Raw genomic sequence first — 19,844 nt, forward strand, 5'->3', positions numbered from 1 at the left:
CGATCCACCCGCCGCCACTCGGAATGGCCGCCGAGTCGCCGAAATCTTCCTCCTTCGCGTCTGAAGGCGCCGCCGACATGCCGCCGCCCTCAGAGGTGTGGGCACCGAGCAACCTCCGGGAGGAAGACATCCAATATCTGGTGGAGTGCGGGCTCCTCCCTGAGAAAGAGATCTCGGGGTGGAAATGCTGCATCGGGGAGGAGTTCCCGACGGAGGACCGGACAGAGACGGCCGTCTTCCGGTCCTTCTACGAGAAAGGCTTCGCGTTGCCCGCGGGGGCCTTCTTCTGTGGGCTCCTTTTCTTCTACGGCCTTGAGGTAACACATCTCAAGCCAAACTCCATCGCGCAGATTGCGACCTTTATCCATTTGTGCGAGGCGTTCCTGGGAATTGCCCCGCACTTCAATCTGTGGCGGTCTCTGTACCATCTGAGGGGGTACTCGTCTGCCGCTCGCCGCGACGTGGTGGGCGACGCCGCCTTCTCGCTGCGCCAGGGCCAATCATACCCGGCCCTGGAGTTGCGCGACAGCAACAAGGGGTGGCACAAGGAGTGGTTCGTGATGTCAAACCCGGCCCCTTGTCTGCCTGCCCGCACTGGCCGCGCGCCGGAGCCTCGCGCGTGCTGGGAAGAACAGCCGATCGAGGAGGAGATGGTCCAGGTGGATCTCCTTCTCAAAGAGATCGCCAGCCTGTCAGCCCAGGGACTGACGGGCGCCGTGGTGGCCCTGTCCTTCAGTAAACGGCTGGTGCAGCCAATTCGGGATAGGGTGCACCCCGGCTTTGAGTATTGGGGTCATCAGGGCCCGACCCGGGGGCAGAACCGAAAGATTCCCTGGGAAGAAGCTGCGAACCGGGTTGTTCGCATGATGCAAAGGCCGATCCGCGACCGCGGGTGCCTGAAGACGCATTGCTTGAAGCGGCCGACCAGAGCCATAAGTCTTCTTGTCTCTCCCGTGTTGTTCTGCTTTTTGTTCTGAGTTGTTCTGTTTTAGCCTTGGAGTCATTTCTACCCTACTTCTTCGTATGCAGGGCACCCGCTGGGTTGTAACCAACTCGGAACGTCTTTGTGAATGCAGGAGAAAGTTCTGGAGTTATGGTCTCCCGCTTCCCTGTCAGAGTGGGATGCGGGGAAGGATGCCGCCACCTCGGCCGATCTAAAGAAGCCGGAGGCAACAGTTCTGGAGGTGTCGTCCGACTCGTCCATTGGGGACGAGTCGGATGTTGAAGTTGTAGGTGCCAGCGTCCCTCCGGCCTCGCCGAAGCGGAGGAGGCGTGCCATCAGGAAGATCCCGGCCTCCAAGGCTGGCTTGAGGAGTGCCCTGCCCAAGGGAGGCTTCGCCGCCGCCTCTAGGTCGGGGAGTGAAGAGCTGGGGGCGGAGGACGCCCCCGAATTGTCAGGTGAAATTGCCGGCGCTGACGCCGGACGTGGTGAAGGGGAAGCAGAGGCCGGGCTAGCGCACCTTGGAGGGATCGGATCTCCTCCGCTCGTGCCCCGACCACAGCCACCCGCTGTGCCGCTGAGGCTGTCTTTCACCGCTCGCCGGAGCATAGGGTAAGTGGAGTTTGCATGTACAATCCCTTGTCATTTTTATCGTGATTTGTGTCTTGATGATGCGCAATTTTTGGCTTCATAGGAAGAGGAAGGCGGAGAGTCCGCTGATGAGACCCGCCGGGCCGGGGCGGCTAGCTCCGATCCGTCGGTGGAGAGCCCGCAGCGGTCCTGCACTCGCCGGGAGGCGACGCCGGCGAGGCGGAGAACACCGGGCGATCGGCGGCCAGAAAGGCCGCACCAATGGGGGTGGCAGGGGTGCCACCTGCGTCGCCGTCGCCTCTGCCGCAGGAGACCCCGAGCCAGGAGCTATTCCCCACTCGTCAGGGCTCTGTTCTGCCCGGGGTCCTGGTGGCGAAGGAGCAGGAGGCCGAAGGTGATGAGTCGGCTGGGTTGGCGGAGGAGCTCCAGGCCGCCGCGCACCATGTGGCGGAATCGGCCGAGGTAGGCTGACATCCCTTGCCTGTGTAGTAGTTCGTGTCGCACCGAATTTTGAGCTGATTGCCCTGTTCTTGTTAGGCACTGGCCGTCCTGAGCCAGCGGGCCACCGAGAGGATGCGAGGGGCGCCGGCCGCAGATGGCCAACTCGAGGAGCTCGAGTCCCGGCTGGCCGAGTTGGAGGCGCAAAACCGCCTACTGGAAAAGCAGCGGGCAGAGACAGAGAAGGCCCTCGCGGACGAGAAGCGGGGTAAGAGGCGTACCATGCTTTATGCTGACTCGTTTGTGTTCAAGCTAATCGATTCCCTCTCAGGGCTGGAGAAGGAGGTCCGCACCCTGAAGCGCGACCTGACGGCCTGTGAAAAGACCAACACCGAGCTGCAGAAGGCTCGGGAGGCCGCGGAGGCCAGGGAGGATGCCACGGAGGGCAAGCTCCGCCTGGAGCGCCAGGCGCGCGAAGGTATGATTCTGGGACCACCCTGTTTCCTTTCGGATCCAACTCGCGGGGAGTTAAAATGAAACTGTGCTGACAGGTGCGAAGGCTCGGCTTGCGGCGGGGTGAGCGCCGTCCTTGCCGCCTTTGAGCCGGAGGGCACGACCGCGGCGGAGGAATTGGATGCACGGCGGTAGGCGGCGCGCGGGCGGCCCGGCCCTTTTTCCCCTCGAATCCGCGGCCGCCGGCGTCGGAACACCGCCGCGCCGCCATGTCCGTCGCGCTCCACCGCCAGCGCACGCCGCGGGGCCCCCCCTGCGCGTGCCCACACGACCCCGCCGTGCGCCCCGGGGCTCCCCCCCTGCGCTGTCCCGCACGCGCCCTGCTCCGCCGGCCCGCCCGGGCCGCGGCCTTGCCGCACCGCGCCGCCGGCCGGGCACCGGCGGCGGGAGCGCTGCTGCCGCCGCCGTGCCTGCCCGTGGCCACGGCCATGGCCACGGTGCGGGCAGAGCAGGGGAACAGAGGCTGGGCTGGGTCTCACTTACATGTGGGGCCCAGTCGTCAGCCGGTTTGGGGTTTTGGGTTTTTTCTAAAATTAGTTATTTTTGGCTGAAAACTTTGAAAATGTGTAGAAAAAATATAGAAAAATGTGAAAATGCAAACTAAATTTTGTTAGGTTTCTAAAATCAAGATCTTCAGAGGAAAAATACTCATGCTTGTGAAATGTCACTTTTGCCCCTGCTAAAATTTTGGTTTGTAATTAAGCTAGTTTATTTAATACCATTTGTTCCGTTGCTCTAAAAATTATGAAATTTATTCAGTAGATTACTCTTTGTATGTGTAGTCCACTGAAAAAAATTTAGATGCATAGCCTATGTGCATGTTTGTGGATCTAATATTGCTTGATTTCCATTCTAGGGCAAAAAGAAATACTTTTCTATATCAATAAATGTTGGTAATTTATTTATGCACTCCTTATCAGTAGTTTTTCATGATAGAAAAGTTGTGCTAACAGATCCTAGTGGCATGTTATGTTTTGATCTTTAATTAGTTCCTAGCTTCAGTTTTTATCCTTTATTCTTGTGGTTAGTTAATTTTAAGTCCGTAGTTTATGTTTTACTTATGCTCTAGATGTGCGTAGGGCTGGATATCGAGCCAGCTCGGCTCGTTAGTGTCTCGGCTCGTTATAGCTCGGCTCATTATGGCATGACTCGTTATAGCTCGTTATACAAACGAGCCAGAAAGCTAGCTCGGCTCGGCTCGTTAGTGGCTCGAGGCTAGCTCGTTTGGCTCACGAGTCCAGAGTATAAAAATATTTACATAGAGATGATAACCGTAAATCTATAAAAAAACACATCACATGTATATTTAAAGTGAAATAAATAAAATAATGTGAATTTTATAATAAAAAATATAAGTATGTTATCATCCATGACCATGATCAACTATTATTCGTTGATCGTTTCAACTAATTCATACAATATTTGTTATTTATCTTGGCTCGTTATGGCTCGCGAGCAGCTCGCGAGCCAGCTCGAGCTGGCTCATTATAAAGCGAGCTGGCTTGTTATAAAACGAGCTGGCTCATTATAAAACGAGTCGAGCTCGAGCCGAGCTACTAACGAGCGAGTCGAGCGAGCTAGCGAGTTTCGAGTTTTTCGTCCAGCCTTAGATGTGCGATTAGTTGTCCTAAGTAAGTTTAATAGCTTTGCTTAAAAGGAAACACTTTAGGCTAAACTAGGTTGGAAACTAAACTTACCTAGCAGCGCCAAGCCATTTCCTTTATCGCTTGGTTTCCTTGTTGTTTGTTAAAGGATTGTCAGTCATGTCATCTTTTAATCGCGTTGCATTGCATCCTGGCCGCCATGCATCGTTTTAGTTAGTGCATGACATTCTTTTTCATACATGCAGACGCCACGAACAAAGCCGTCTACGAGCTAGTTGCTGAGCCGGTCCAGGAGCTGCAAGTAGGAGAACAGCAGGAGGACGCAGTCGAGCACGCTTCCGAAGAAATCGCTAACCCCGCTGACCTGCAAGGCAAGCCCCGGAGCATGACCCATAAATTCAGTATATATATATATATATATATATATATATATATATATATATATATATATATATATTAATGTTTACTTAAGTATTCGTGCATTTACGTTCTAGAAGTTGTATGGAAACCTAGTATGCATGTTCTCCCTAGGTACCGAGGGTCAATACTAGTATGCAGGTGTTGATAGAAATGCTCTGCTCAGTAGGATCTCGGTAGAAGTCGAGTGATTCCTGTCACTTGCGAGAATTAAGATCTTGTACTTGTGGCAATGTGGTTTGAGAGTGAATCAATGAGGAAAGAGAAATGAAGACCGGGCGGAGATGAAATGGGTTCTGGATATAAAATGGATGGAAGTAAGCCTCCGCCTGTGTCGATTGAGGACTGTACCATTGTTGGCATTGTTGATCGAGAATTGAACAGTATTAACCACATGCCGGAAGTAGGAGGTAGTCGAAACCGGTAAGCAAATTACCTGATTTGCACCGATACTTTGAATCACGACCCGCTACTCTGGGAGTGGAATGATGGCGGGTGTTGGATAGTATGTCGCCTCCGGGTTCTCCGGGTGTTCGCCGTGAGGGACCCTTCACCCGGGTTTTGGCAGGCGTGATTCAGACGTCGGGGTGATGATGGGAACAGTTGACGTGTGTGGCCCGACGGAGTTTTCACGTGTCGTGTGAGTTAGGTCCACCTTGCAAGGTTAAATCGGATCGATTCGCCGTGACTTGCAGATATGAGAGACTTGGTCACTGTGTCACATCGTAGTAAGAAAGTGGAATGAGAACGGAATGGAAAATGTTGGTTTGTGAGTTACTAAAGGATAATCTGATCCATCATGTGTGCTCTAGATACTTAAGTGAATTTAGTTAATACTCGCTATACTAAATGGAGCTAAAATATTGAAAGTAAGGATTCACTGCTAGCATCCTTTTAGCAAAAGAAATCCAGAGCCAAAAAGGTTTGCATGTCTAGGTAATGGGCTAAGTATACCCAGAGTCGGGTAAGCCTTGCTGAGTATTAGCATACTCAGGGTTGTTGTTGTAACCCTTCTGAGCAGGTTGTGTTCCCGCTGACTTCGAAGAGGTCTGTGTGTCCTGTATTGGACAACCGCTTCCTCCGGGTTGGACCGTCAAGTGGGCCCCGTCTTCCCCGTGAAGATCGGGCAGGTTGGCATCACATCGGTGGGCAGGATGTGGATCTCACCTTGTATCGTCGTTCGTAGTTATGTATTGTATTTCGATCTCGGTTTTAAACTTCCGCTGTGTATTTGAACTCTGTAGTTTGTATTTAAAGCTTTTATGTAAAACATGTGTTGTAAATTAATTTGAGGATCTCTATATGCTTGTATCACCTGTGATCGTCTTCGTGTGAGACTTCTAGTGCAATTGTGATCCTGGAGTACAGTAGTTTAATCGGGATTTACCCGATGGACTGTCGGATTACACCATTTTAAGTGCGTGGTAACTTGATTATTTATTAAAATGATAGTTAGCGCACTTAAGCCGGTTTAATTTGGGCAGATCTACTACACAGACTTGGACGAGTCGGACTGGCCGAGCCCAGCCCCCGAGTGTAAGAGACGAGCCGGGCTGACCGACACACAGCCCCCGAGCATACTGAACGGGTCGGGGGGGAGACAAATACGAATAACTTTAGACTTTGAACTTTATTAATAACTGATGAGTAGGGTACATATCTCTTTTTTTTCTTCTACGGATAGAAGCAACGAAGGTGTTCGATGTTCCATGGATTGTCCATGTCCGTTCCATTCCGTCCTCGCGCTGCAGTCTCTAGGTTCCTGGGACGACTACGCTGCTCACGATGAAGAGCCCTTCCCATGGGAAAGTTAGCTTGCCTCCGGGGGTCTGGACCCGTCGGAGTACCAGGTCGCCAACGTTGAAGTCGCGCTGTTGGACGTTTTTGTCATGATAACGGCGTAACTGCTGCTCGTACCAGGCGTACTGGAGGGCTGCCGTCAGACGGTGCTCCCCGGCCGAGTTGAGGTCTGTTCGCCGAGTTGTTTCGGCCTCGCCTTCGTCATAGTTCTGGGTATGCGGAGCACCGAAGGCAATATCCGTCGGGAGGATAGCCTCAGAACCGTAGACCATGAAGAAGGGGGAGTAACCGGTGGCCTGGCTTCTCTGCGTGCGCATCCCCCATACTACTCTGGGTAGTTCCTGGATCCACTTGGAGCCATAGTTTTCGATCGGGTCGAAAATCCTGGCTTTGAGCCCCTGAAGGATCAAGCCATTAGCGCGTTCTACCTGGCCGTTGCACCTGGGGTGAGCCACGGAGGTGTAGTACACATTGATGCAGCTTTCCTGGCAGAAGTCCCAGAATTCAGATCCGGTGAAGGAGGTGCCCAGATATGTGATGATCCGATTGGGCACTCCAAACATGTGTGTTATCTCCTGGATGAACTCGGCTGCCTTGGCTGCTGTCGTGGCAGAGACCGGCTTCACCTCGATCCACTTGGTGAACTTGTTGATGGCGACGAATATGAAGGTGTTGCCGCCTTGCGCTGTTTTTAGGGGTCCCTCCAAATCGAGTCCCCAGCAGGCAAATGGCCAGGATGGAGGGATCGTCCGCAGAGCCTGAGCCGGGACGTGCTGTTGCTTTGAGAAGAACTGGCATTCTGGGCATCGTCTGACGATGGCTTGAGCATCGGCCAGGGCCGTCGGCCAATAGAAGCCTGACCTGAAAGCTTTGCCCACCAGGGTGGAAGCTCCTGCGTGGTTTCCACAAATTCCCGAGTGGATCTCGCTGAGGAGTCGGACTCCATCTCACTGGGAGATGCACTTGGAAAGGGTTCCCGAAGAGGCCGAGTGCCTGAACAACTCGGTTCCGATGACGATGTAGTTTGCGGCTCGGCGGGCGAGTCACTCGTGCTCCTTGTCCTTCGGGAAGGACTTATTGTTTATGATGAAGTCGAGTATCGGGGCTCGCCAATCTGGATCGGCCACCAGTACTTCCTGGCCTAGGGCTGGCACTAGGTCAGGCTTGGTAGGAGGTTCATCCTCGATCTTAATAGTGGGGGAGTTGAGAGCCTGCACGAAGATGCCGGCCGGGACGAGTGTCCGCTTGGAGCCCAGCTTGGAGAGTACATCGGCTGCCATGTTGTAGTCTCGGAGGACATGATGAAATTCCAGGCCGTAGAAGTGGGCTTCAAGCTTGCGGATCTCCTTGCAGTAGGCGCCCATCTTCTCCTGGGTGCAGTCCCAATCCTTGTTGACTTGCTGGATGACGACTTTGGAGTCGCCATACGCGAGTAGCCTCTTGATGCCGAGTGAGGCTGCGATCCAGAGATCATGGATGAGGGCCTCGTACTCGGCCGCGTTGTTGGTGGCCTTGAAGAGTAGCTACAGGACATATTTTAGTTGCTCACCTCTAGGGGAGATGAAGAGGATGCCTGCCCCGGCACCATCGAGGTTGAGGGCGCCGTCGAAGTACATGACCCAATGCTCGGGTCGCTCGTCAGGTGGTGGATCCTGAATCTCGATCCACTCGGCGATGAAGTCCGCCAAGGCTTGTGACTTGATGGTGGAGCGGGAGAGAAATTCGATGGAGAGGGCTCCTATCTCCACCGACCACTTGACGACTCGGCCATTGGCGTCCCTGTTGTGAAGTATGTCGCCGAGGGGGGAGGAAGAAACCACCTTGACATTGTGCGCCTGGAAGTAGTGGCGCAGCTTCCTGGACATGATGAGGATCGCATAGAGGAGTTTCTGCACCTAAGGATAGCGCAGCTTGGACTCACCGAGTACTTCACTGATGAAGTAGACGGGTCGTTGCACTTTGTAGACATGGCCCGGCTCATCTCGCTCGATGACCAGGGCAGTGCTGACCACGTGCGTAGTTGCCGCGATATAGAGGAGTAGTGTTTCTCCGTCTTCTAGAGCTGTTAAGACTAGTGGAGTTGTGAGGAAATCCTTTAGCTGCTTGAAGGCTGCAGCGGCTTCCTCATTCCACTCGAATTTGTCCGACTTCCTTAGAAGTTTGAAGAAGGGCAGGCCTCTGTCGCCGAGTCGACTGATGAACCGACTCAAGGCGGCCATGCACCCTGTAAGCTTCATCATATCCTTCTTGCACCTGGGTGGCTTCATGAATCTGATAGCATTAATCTTTGTTGGGTTGGCTTCGATTCCCCGGCTACTTACGATGAAGCCGAGTAGTTTGCCTGCCTGGACACAGAAGACATATTTGGTGGGGTTGAGCTTCTATTTGAATCTCCTGAGATTTACAAATATTTCTTGTAGGCCAGCAATGAACTGATCATTGGACCTAGTCTTGATGACGACGTCATCCACGTAAGCCTCGGCGTTGCGCCCGATCTACCCCTGGAGGCATTTCTGGATGGCCTTCTGATAGGTGATGCCTGCATTTTTGAGGCCGAACGTCATGGTGTTGTAGCAGTACGCCCCAAAGGACGTGATGAATGATGTCTTCTCTTGATCCGACTTCTTCAAGGCAATCTGATGGTAGCCGGAGTAGCAATCAAGAAAAGAGAGAAGCGCGCACCCGACTGTCGAGTCAACTACCTGGTCGATGCGCGGGAGAGGAAAAGGGTCTTTAGGGCAGTGCTTGTTGAGATCCGTATAATCAACACATATTCTCCATTCGCCATTTTTCTTTTTTACAAGAACTGGGTTTGCCAGCCACTTTGGATGTGTGACTTCTCGGATAAAACCAGCGGCTTCTCGTTGAGCGAAGCGACGCAGCCGTTGCTTGACGGGTCGCGCCTTCTCGTTGAGATCCAAGGAGTGTTCAGCTTCCTCCCTCGGTACGCCTGGCATGTCCGAGGGCTTCCATGCAAAGATGTCCCAGTTGGCGTGGAGGAAAGAGGTGAGCGCGAGTTCCTATGCGGAGTCGAGGTCGGCCCCGATCAAGGCTGTCTTGTCGGGGTGGTTGTCGCTGAGGACGATCGCCTTTGTCTGGCTGTCGGGGTGCAGCTGGGACTCTGGCGCCGAGTTGTTGGACGGCTTTTGGAGCTGGTCCATTGTGAGGCCCTTTGCCGCCTGAGCGACCATGGCCTGTTTGTTGCTTCTCTCCAAGGCCTCGGCGGTGTTGATGTTCTCCGTCTCACAGGAGTGAGACGTCTGGATGTCGCCGCGGATGGAAAGGACTCCGTTTGGAGCCGGCATCTTCAAGAGAAGATATGTGTGGTTGGGGGTCGCCATGAACTTGGTGAGAGCTGGTCTCCCCAGTATAGCATGGTAGTGGCGCAGCTTCCTGGACATGATGATGGACTCCGTGCGGTAGTTGTCCCGGGTGCCGAAGGTGACGGGGAGGGTGACCTTGCCAACCGGGGTTGAGCCCGCACTCGGGATGATGCCGCAGAAGGCCTGGTCTGAAGGAACCAGCTTGGTCATGTCGAAGCCCATGTCCTCCAGAGTCTTGGCGAAGATGATATTGAGGGCGCTGCCCCCGTCGACGAGTACCTTGGCCAGACGGATCTGGCGTATCACCGGGTTGACCACGAGCGGGTAAGCACCTAGCCTGGATAGGTGAACCCAGTGGTCGCGTCGGTCGAAGGTAATGGGGATTTCCGACCAGCGAAGAGGTTCAACCGGGTGCCTGAACACCGAGTTGACATCGCGATTGTGCAGCTTGATGCTGCGCTTGTAGGACGGTGCGCTGGAGCCTCCGTAGATGATATTAACCACCTGTTGCTCCTCCTGGAAGGTGCCGGGTGACCTGTTGCCCTGCTGGTCCTCCTCGTCTCGCCTGGGCGAGCGGTTCCGGCGGCCACGGCCGCGGGAGCTTCTGGAGCTACCCGGCCTTTCATGGTCATCGAGCATGGGCCGCTTGGGTTCCTCTGGAGCGACGCTGTTGGAGAGGGCGCAACATTCTCGCGCGGTGTGGTTGGCGTCTTTGTGCCAAGGGCACTTGGAGTCAAGGAGCCTGTCGAGCTCCTCCTGGTCGAGGGAGGTATGTTGTTGAGGCCGGTCGGCGACCGCGACGATATTGTCGGGGCCGCGCTTGCGATCGCGGGCCTTGGATGACTCGGCGCGGTCACGGTTCTTGCCGTGACGTGGTGGACGATCCCCGCTTGGGCGAGCTGAGTTGTCGTCCCCTTGGCGAGGACGATCGGCAGGCTCGCGGCGGTCCTTGTGGCGGCGATGTGCGCGCTCGGTGTCCTCCATGTCGGCGTGCTTGTTGACGATGGCCATCATGTCGGAGACGGTCTTGGGGTTGGACTCAAACATCTTTCTCCATAGTTCGATGCTATGGAGGCCTTGGTGGAAGTGGTAGATCACGTCCCTGTCATCAACTTCTGTAATAGTATTACGGTTAGCAAAGTACCTTTTGATGTAATCATGCAGGGACTCGGAACGCCATTGCGTGATGGTGCCCAGATCCCATCTGGTTTTGGGACCCGGGCAGGCTGCTTGGTAGTATTGGACGAAGGCGGTGCAGAGGTCCTGCCAGCTATTGATCGAGCCAGCGGGAAGAGACTCGAGCCAGTTCTGTGCTTGCCAGCTCATCATCACCGGGAAGCATGCCGCCATGATGTCGTTGTTGCCGTTCGCTACTCGGACGGTGATGGAGTAGGTGTGCAGCCATGTCTTGGGGTCGGACTCGCCATCAAACTTTTCGATGTCGACCGGCTTGAAGGTCGCGAGCCACTGGCTGGCTCGCAACCTGTCGGAGAAGCCGTCCAAGTCGTCCGCCAGATCATAGTCGTCGTCGCGGGGTCGGCGATCGCGGTTGTTGTGGATGTGGTCAGGTGCACCATGCTCGTCGTCGTAGCGGCGACGTCGTTCCTGCTCGGCGTTGTCCCGTTGGCGATGGCGGTTGTCGATGCGGGATCGAAGATCTCGGCGGGCGAGACGGTCGCGAAGGTCGGGCTGGTCGACATCTTCATCACGGCGATGAGGACGCACCGAGCGATTGGAGCTTGATTGCCCCCGGCGGTTGGAGTACTCCCTTCTCAGGCCCTGGGCCTGGGTTGCTTCAACATGCAGACGAGCGCGAGCTTTTGCAATCTCGGGAGTTTGGGGCAGTCCCTCGAATACCTGGACGATGGCGGCCATGTTGGCGGACGGCGTGGCGAAGACTTAATGACCGTCGTAATCCAGGACGAACTCATTTTCGAGGTTCCTGGGCCTTGGCGGTGATGGACACCTCCGTGCAACCCTGGGGTTGCGACATTCGGCGTTATCGAGATCTTCCTCGCCCTGAAAGATGACTTGCTCGTTGGCCCGACGATCGGCGTGGATGCCATTGCGATGAAGACGTTCCGCCCTCTGTTGATCGTCCTCGCCGGTGAAGGATTCGGAGTCCACCGAGACGACCGAGATCTGGCGCCGAACGTCGGGGTTGCTGCGGTTGGGTGGGAGGGTGAAGACGGTTGCCTGATACCCAACCTCAGTAGATGATGGCGGATCTGATTGGATATGATCTGAGTCGGACTGGTCCAACTCGGTGATGCGCAGGTTACCCATACGTACTCGGATCTGATCCAAATAGACCGCGGAGTTGTTACGGAGCCCGTACGGGAGGACAGTCGAGCCGCCTGGATGACCCAGCACAGTCTTGCCGAGTTGAATGCACTCGGCAAGGGACTTGGTGACCCGATCTATTCTGGAGATTAGATCGTTGTTGCAGATGACCGGCCGACGCGTTGCCCTGGGGCGGACGATCGGAGGCTCATTGATGTCAAGTTCGGAAACTCAACGAGTGATGGAGTTTTGAGCCGTCAGATTGGATCTGACGCTGGTGGAGTTGCCGCTCTCGGTGATCGAGGGACTGGTGGGTGTGTTCCGAGGAACAGTAGTTTCCGGGAAACTACCAAAGGTGAAGGTGAATTCGGCGGCGGCCTCCATCTGGATGCTGACGTTGGCGGAAAAGAAGACGCCGGATCTTGCTGCCATCGAGCTCGCTGCAAGGACTCCTGAGAAATCTCCCCTATCTGGTGCGCCAACTGTCGGATTGCTTATCCGGCAAGTCCACCAGGGGTATGCCCGGCGGTAGATTTGTAGGTGAAGAGGGGATCCCGGAGCCAAGAACTAGATGGTTGCGAGTTGACGCTAGGGTTAAGACAGGTTCGGGCCGCTCGGGAGCGTAATACCCTACGTCCTGTGTTGTATGTATTGAGCTTGACGATGAAAGGTGTAGATGGGATGATAATGATGGATGCATTCTATGGTCCCCTCATGACGCCTTTATAGGCCAGGTGCCGTGGGCTACAAGTAAGGGAAGATATCTACTCGGGTTGTTACATGGAATCAGGTCGGTTTAGATCTCTAGATATCCAGAATACATATCTGCGCCTTGATCCTGATCCTCGGAGGAACCTTCCGACGTCCAGCCGAGTGCCTGTCCGCCGGGTAGTCATGCAGAGTGGTCCTGGCCGAGTAGGTACCCAGTCGGGAGATAACTACTCGGCTGGGAGGTACCCGGATGTACCTCCGTCAGTCATGATTTTGATTACAGTATCTGGCCAGCTTAGACAAAAATTCCCTTCTATTTTCATCATGGGCAGCCCCATAAACATTCAGAAGATTCCATTTCTTTTTCAGCACTTTGTCCCATAGATTCAGTTGTAAGATAAATTGACCCTCACAGAAGGAGCCAACATCAAAGAACTCCAAATTAATACCACTTAAGATCCCCACAGATTTACCAATGGAAGGGATCTATTTCCACAGGTAAGTTTGCAAAGGATCTATTTGTCTTAGGAGGCTGTCCTCAATCACCTGCTGCATTGTTTCTTGTAGTGCAACAAAATGGAATTTATGTTCAAGAATAAGGTTTCTAAGCAAAGAGGGAACACCTCTCTTTTTGATGCCCCTACAATTTCATATGAGATCTTTCATGTTTTTTTCTTAGTTTTTGATTTTTTTGAGAGGGGTTTTTTGGGAATCCCAGAGTTTCCCTGTGGATTCCCACCCCTCTCCATGCAGAGATTTTCCCTGCTTTGACTACTCTTCTTTTTTTTACTGAACCAGAAAACAAGAGTTTTTTATTCGGTTTCCTGCATCTTTTCGGGGAAACCAAAACATGCTCATCCAGATCAGTATTCTCATCAAGACTATCTATGCCAATAGAGTTATCATCAATGATAAGATCATTCTGAACAGTCACAATTATGTCCCTCCCAGGATCCAGGGCAATAGTTTTTCTATGAAGTAGAAGTCTAGCTTCTTCCATTTCGACAAGAAGGTTTATGGAGGGAAAATCATTATCAGTCATTTTGGCTCCCATATCATTAGCTATAGCAATAATATTATCATCACCTAGGATAGCAAAGGAGTTTAGATTTGAGATGTTACCTTCAAGTGTTCTTTTGGTCCCAGCACCATGAGCCAGTGCCTTGTCTTCAGCCTGTGTCATCAGTCTTTCACTCCATCTTCTCTCCTCCCGCTCTTTCCTGAGTTCTTCACAAGGATTCTTGTATAATGGATCTTTATTGCAGCAAGAGTCAAGCTTTTCAACATCAATCACCTTTGATGAAGCAATCCCCCCTTCTTCATTGATCTCGGTGATCTTGACTGAGGACATGAGTGTCTTATCAATACATGTATTGTATAGGACCCCATTGATGTCATCAGCAAGCTCGCATCTAGCAAGTTTGTTGTTGTTAGACTTCCCAGAAGACTCGGCCCCATCCTCCCACACTTTGTTTAATTGTGTGGGGAAGTCATCACTGCTATCACTGTGCTCATAAGTGGCTGCAGGGATGGCCTCATCATTGTTGGCAGGTGTATCTTTAGTTTCTAAATTCTCCTCTGCATTGGCCTCTTTCTTCTTGTAGTAAGTCATTTTGGCAGGAGTAGAATTAGAGTTCAGGAGAAGTGCATCCCCTTGCACCATCTTTTGCTGAGTTTGCTTAGAACCAGAATCCTTTTTGTTGATGTTAGTTGCCAAAGTATCACTTGACCCTTGCTCCATTAGCATCTGATCCATTTTATGCTTTTTGGGGGTAGGCTGGGTGCCATGGTCAGAGATCCTCACCCCACTGGTGAGCCTTGGGTCATCACTTTGGGTAGAATTTTCCAGCTCAAACTGAAAGTCATAGATATATGTATCCCCAGGGAGCTTTCCACTGTGGGGGGGACAGCCATTATATCTCTACAGGCAATCTTTAACCTTATGAAATCATGATTGTACCTGGTCCTCTCATCTATTGCAAAGACTTTTCCAACCAGCCCCCCAACTTTGGCTATAGTTCTGATATTTCTCTGATTGATGGGGATACCTCTGACCCTAAACCAAGCCATCTGAAGTTGCCCTTTTGCACCAAGAGAGGATGACCAAGGTTCAATCTTCATTTGCGCATCCACATTCAACACCCCCAAGATGAACTGGCTGTAATCCATCACCATCTTGGCATTGGGGAACCTCATCGTGAACTTGTTCTCAGCAATCTGGTTGACCTTCCACTTCCATACATCCGCTCCCACGATACGGTTGAACTCACCTTCGATCTGTTTTACAGTCATCACACCATTGATCACAGAAACAATAGCAGTGCTGGCTTTTTCCTTCATTAGTTTGTGGTCAACATGCTCGTCGATGAAGAAGAAGCTCTGATCTGGCACTTGAGCAGCACATAGTTCAGGCCCGAAGTTCCAGAGAGGCTCACGACGGCAATCATAGGAATCATGATTGTTAAATCCACAAAGCTCACATGCGTTCTCTTGCACTCTTCTGAGGGGTGGTTCCGCAAACCACGGAAGTTGCACGGGGGTCTTCCTTGTGGGAATTCAGAATTATCCTGCTTCTTCTGCAACTTAGCTCTTAGGTCGATCTCCTCTTCTGGACCTTTGCCTTTCACAGCTTTTGCTTGTTCTTCTGCCGTCATCAGCTTGTCCATCTGGGCCTCCGGCCCCCCAGCTTTTTCCCAATTGGAAGATGAGTCTTCCCTCCCCCACGAACCGCCTCCTTTGGCATGGAGGTCGGCCTCTCTCTCGGCGTGGGTGCCGGAATATCCCCCCTGTTCTCGGTTGACACCATCTTGAGAAGAGTTGAAGTCAGCATCACGGGACTCCTTTGGCTCGCGTCGGCCGGTGCGCTGCCACACATTCTGCCTTCCTGTGCGGCCAGCACCACGGCCAGCATGGCCCGCTCTGAATCCCTCCCGCCTGAGGTCCCCATGATTTGCCGCGGGATGCACCATCTTCACAATCTGAGCATATGATTTCGGAGTGGATTTGGGGCGGAAGTATCCCACAAATCGATCTATGGAACGCTGGAAGGAGGAGGGAGAGGAGGAGATTGGGAGAACTCGCGAGCTCGAGCAATCTGGATCTAGGTCAGAGGAGGGGGTCGGTGTATTCCCTTCACCATTCCCCACTCTCACCTAGTTCTCTTCCACCTCCGGATCGCCCACGCGTGTCTTCTCATTTGGGTGGACGCCCAGGATTCCTCCGGTGAGATTACACTTTGGCGGTGACCGCACCTTGGTGGGAAAAGGAGGGGATCGACCTGAATCCATACCTGTGTGGGTCGTGGGAGGGTTTCCCTTCCGCACACGCCATTGACGGCCCATCAGGAGCTCCATCTGGGCCTATGGTGGGATGGGCCTCCGCCTGTTCCTCCGCCGAGCGCCAACGGAAACGAATGGGAGTTGACTTGATTAGAACCGATTCCTTGTCGATTCGATCGAAGGGGAACCGCGGTTCCGACCATGATCGGCGGAAGGTGCGTATCGAGGTATCAACGGGGAGGCAGACCGAATCGCCTAGCGCTCGCCCGAGAGGAGGAAGACGACGCGCCATCGCCTCTCAACAGCATAGCTTGCCGTCGTCTGTTCTCTTCTTGGTGAGCATGGAAACCTCAATTGGATTAGTAAATGACTCCTCTGGAGAGAGAGAAAAAAAAAAGAAACTCCGAGCTAATTGGTTCTGTAAAAAAAACTGAACGGGTACCTACATGATAGACCACATCAACCAACGCACCTGTTTCTCATGAAAGCGTGCTCTCTTTTCTTGAGTCAATATAATGTAAAAGGAAAAAGACAAAACAGGATGACCAAACTCAAATGCCTCAACTTCAAAACTATGGGTAGGCCTTCTCGGAAGCTTCTGCACGTTAGTACCACTGCTATGATGTCATCAAGTGGCCTGACCGAGTCGTTTTCAGCAACTTAGACTAATTGTCGTCTAACAACGACAACTAGTAGGGACAATTGGAATCTAATGGACCCTAATCATGCTCGCAAACGTTGGACTTCATTTCTCAAATTTCATGGATGTCTGAATCAGTCGGCAATTGCTACCTGTACTGCAAAATATCCGCTCTACTTTATATTTCTGGCATGCGTATTACATCATTCAATTCAGACCAAAAACAAACAAGCAACAAATGAGCTTTCACCATGGTGTAAACAAGGCTTTGTTCAGACTTCAGATCGATGATGACACAGTTCAGACTTCAGAATCCATTTACAACTGACCTAGCTGCTCATGACCTGTAAAAACAATTGAGGTACAGATAAGCACTGCAGTTTGATTTTATGGGTCGCTAGTCTATTAGGCACATTTCTGCAAATATGCACTGCAGTGATCCAATCTGACCAAAAGAAAGAAAAACAAGACGAACAAATTTGACTTGGAAACTGGAGTGCAAGTTAGAGAAGAAGTGTGCCTAACCTTGTTGTTTATCTCCAAAACCACAAGCTAACGTTGTTCCGAAGGGGAAAAAAAAAAGCAGCCGAAAAAAGTTCCTTCCTGTCCCTTTCACCTGAAGTAAGCAACTAGGCTTCAACAAACTAAACAAAGGCAAAACATATATAAATCTCTCAAATTCAAATCAATGAGAGCCGCAGAAGTTGCTACCCTAATCATTGACTAAAATACGTGAGGCAAAAGGAATTGGTGTCTCCTACCAAAAACAAGAATCATAGCAAGAATCTGCTATACTCCCTCCTGTACATGCACAACAGTACTCATGATGGAGGGCTAACACTATACAAAACACGGTGATGGCACTCCTAACTCCATAATTGCTGTTTTTTAATCCTCTGTCCAAATGAGTTTTCTGAGGTGCTGAACATGGAGGAGCTGCTAACTGGAGCAGGGCTCTACTAGCACGTTCCAGCACCAGATGTCCATTGCTCCATTTGCATGTTGAATGAGAAGAAATGGAAAATTTGTCTGATGCCTTGATATAACAAGGAATTTTCCAGTCCGTCCAGTGAGAGGTTTGCAATTCTTCCTCCAAACTGCCAGTGGATTCCTAATCATGCATCTGTATATGATGCCTAGCCTTGACAGAGCTCCTACCCTTTTCGTTAAAAGAATACACATCCAAAGCCCAAGCCAGGAAAGTAGGGACTTTGTTTTTCCATTTTGGACACCGGAGCAAAATCACGTAGGCGAAAATGCAAGATGTACATATACCAGAAATCTTGATGAGAGTCGGGCATGATGCTTTGCGTATCTCTTCTCCCTGCGCTAATGCAAATATGAGTGGCAGAACAAAGGCACTAACCAAAGGTAAACTAATAGTGATATTATAGTCAGTTGATTTCCGTTCACAAACCGACCTTAGCTCAGTTGGCAGAGCGGAGGACTGTAGTCGTTGCAGATAAATCCTTAGGTCGCTGGTTCGAATCCGGCAGGTCGGATATCATTTTTGCTCTTTTTTTCCCTTGCTCATGTTTTTTCGCTATGAAATATTTTTTTATCGTTCTGAAGCGACGTTCCCAGTAAAAAAACAAGAAGAGATGGCTCTCAAGCGAGGTAACTGTGTCGCTGTTTCATTGCTCTTGATTCCATAATGATCGATTAGGTTACGAGATGCTTCAGCAGGTACGAAAATAACAACCATTTGAGGCGAAAATATAGGAGTAAACAATCGAGCAACGGCAAACAAATTAGCGAAACAGAACAAGGATTCTCATCGCTCGCACTCTTCCGTGACCGACAAACAACATCAGGGGGCAAGAGTTTTGCAGGGCGTCGGTCACCTACCTCTGCTGCTCCGCCCGCATGTGGCGCCAAGGATGGATGGATTCACGACGCCGCTGGGGGAATCCGGCGACGAGCCGGTCCGGGATTCAGATCGAGATCCACAAGATGAGACGAGACAAGGAATCGCATCGGTCGTTTCTGCTGGTGGTTCCAGAGTGGGCTGCCATATTAATTTAAGCCTTAACTGGGCCTAATCGTGTGAGGGCCTTCTTGAACAGTACAATTCGGCCCAACTCACATGCACTAGCCCACTTACGTAATTCGGGGTCGGGGTGACGCGAACGACAGCCGGACAAATTTTGAGACGAGCTCGACGGCGAGGACTCAGATTCAGTGACACGCTCGCAACGAGACATAGAGCAGATCTCAACCGTTCAAAACAAATCCGACGACTTCCACTCCTTGGGCCCGCTTGCAGGCAAACATCAATACCAATCATATCCCGTTGGGGGAGACGGCGCCCCGCTCCCGCGCGCTCGCGACGCTGCCCGTCGATTCGCCTCGACCGCCTCATGCCGCCGCCGCGAGCTCGTCCCGGCAGCTGCGCCACCGTGTCCGCCAGGCCGCCGCGCCCGCCGTGTTCGCCGGCACCCCATCCCGCGCGCTCGCGACGCCGCCCGCCGCGAGCACGGCCGCGCCGCCGTGTCCGCCAGGCCCCGCGCTCGCCGTGTTCGCCGGCGCCCCGATGCCGCGCGCTCGCGACGCCGCCCACCCCGAGCCCGGCCGCGCCGCCGTGCTCGTCCTGTTCTCCGGCGCCCCAATCCCGCGCGCTCGCGACGCCACCCGCCACGAGCTCGGCGTCGCCGTGTCCGTCAGGCTGCCGCGCTCGTCGTGTTCGCCTGCGCCCCAATCCGGCGCGCTCGCGGCGCCGCCCGTCGCGAGCTCGTCAGCGCCGCCATGTTCGCCAGGCCGTCACGCCGCCGTGTTCGCCGACGCCCCACTCCCGCGCGCTCGCGACGCCGCCCGCCAATTCGTCTCGACCATCTCAGGCCGCCACCGCTAGAAACGGGGATATAACGGAATGAGCGGGCCCAACCTCCACGAGCCATTGGATCTTCATTGGACATCCAAGATGAACGCAATGTCACAGCTTGACACGCATGTCACCGAATCTGAATCCCTCGACGGCGGTGGCAGGTTGCAGGAGGCAAATGTCAGGAGTCGCTCGGGCTACTGACAATCAAACTATCGCACAAAGCTTAATAATTTCTTTTTATTCTGGGACAATTTTTTTCTGAATAAATTTTTTGTGTTACTAGAATAATTAAAAAAATATTTTATGAGCCAGTTTGTTTGAGCTAATTTAGATCCAATAATATAAAAATTTATAGTGGGTGATAGGTCTGCCGAGGTCACCGCGTGACCCCCGCCAGCGCCCGTTGCAGGACGCGTCTCCGGCGGGCGGAGCGTGGGCCGTCGTGGGCCTTTTGCGAGCACGCAGTCGCGCGCGTTGCTGCG

General features: G+C 52.7%; 2 protein-coding genes and 1 non-coding gene across 3 annotated transcripts; 2 read left to right on the top strand and 1 right to left on the bottom strand.

Moving 5' to 3' along the window:
• Window positions 1-4,357: 4,357 nt before the first annotated feature.
• On the bottom strand, window positions 4,358-6,866 carry LOC120695622. The gene is made up of 2 exons (XM_039978821.1): window positions 6,351-6,866; window positions 4,358-4,450 (listed from the first exon to the last, which is right to left on the bottom strand). Exons 1-2 carry the CDS (start codon window positions 6,864-6,866, stop codon window positions 4,358-4,360), a joined length of 609 nt encoding a protein of 202 aa, XP_039834755.1.
• Window positions 6,867-17,954: 11,088 nt separating this feature from the next.
• Window positions 17,955-18,040, top strand: TRNAY-GUA. Its single transcript is given in 2 exon segments — window positions 17,955-17,991; window positions 18,005-18,040. It is a non-coding gene; the product is annotated as a tRNA-Tyr (tRNA).
• A 99-nt stretch (window positions 18,041-18,139) lies between these two features.
• Window positions 18,140-19,389, top strand: LOC120695623 (mucin-7-like). Its single transcript, XM_039978822.1, has 3 exons — window positions 18,140-18,155; window positions 18,205-18,224; window positions 18,805-19,389. Exons 1-3 carry the CDS (start codon window positions 18,140-18,142, stop codon window positions 19,387-19,389), a joined length of 621 nt encoding a protein of 206 aa, XP_039834756.1.
• Window positions 19,390-19,844: the final 455 nt, after the last annotated feature.

Source organism: Panicum virgatum, chromosome 2K (assembly GCF_016808335.1).
Source record: "Panicum virgatum strain AP13 chromosome 2K, P.virgatum_v5, whole genome shotgun sequence".
NCBI lineage: Eukaryota > Viridiplantae > Streptophyta > Magnoliopsida > Poales > Poaceae > Panicum > Panicum virgatum.

Bases quoted from the DNA above. Each gene is read 5' to 3' on its own strand.
- LOC120695622 (XM_039978821.1), bottom strand. From the start codon at position 6,866: ATGTTTGGAGTGCCCAATCGGATCATCACATATCTGGGCACCTCCTTC. The intron at 4,451-6,350 runs GTACTCCGACGG...CTTGCCTTGCAG, and splicing joins ACTTCAACGTTGGCGACCTG to GTCAGCGGGGTTAGCGATTT.
- LOC120695623 (XM_039978822.1), top strand. The intron at 18,225-18,804 runs GTACGAAAATAA...GCCCGCTTGCAG, and splicing joins GTTACGAGATGCTTCAGCAG to GCAAACATCAATACCAATCA.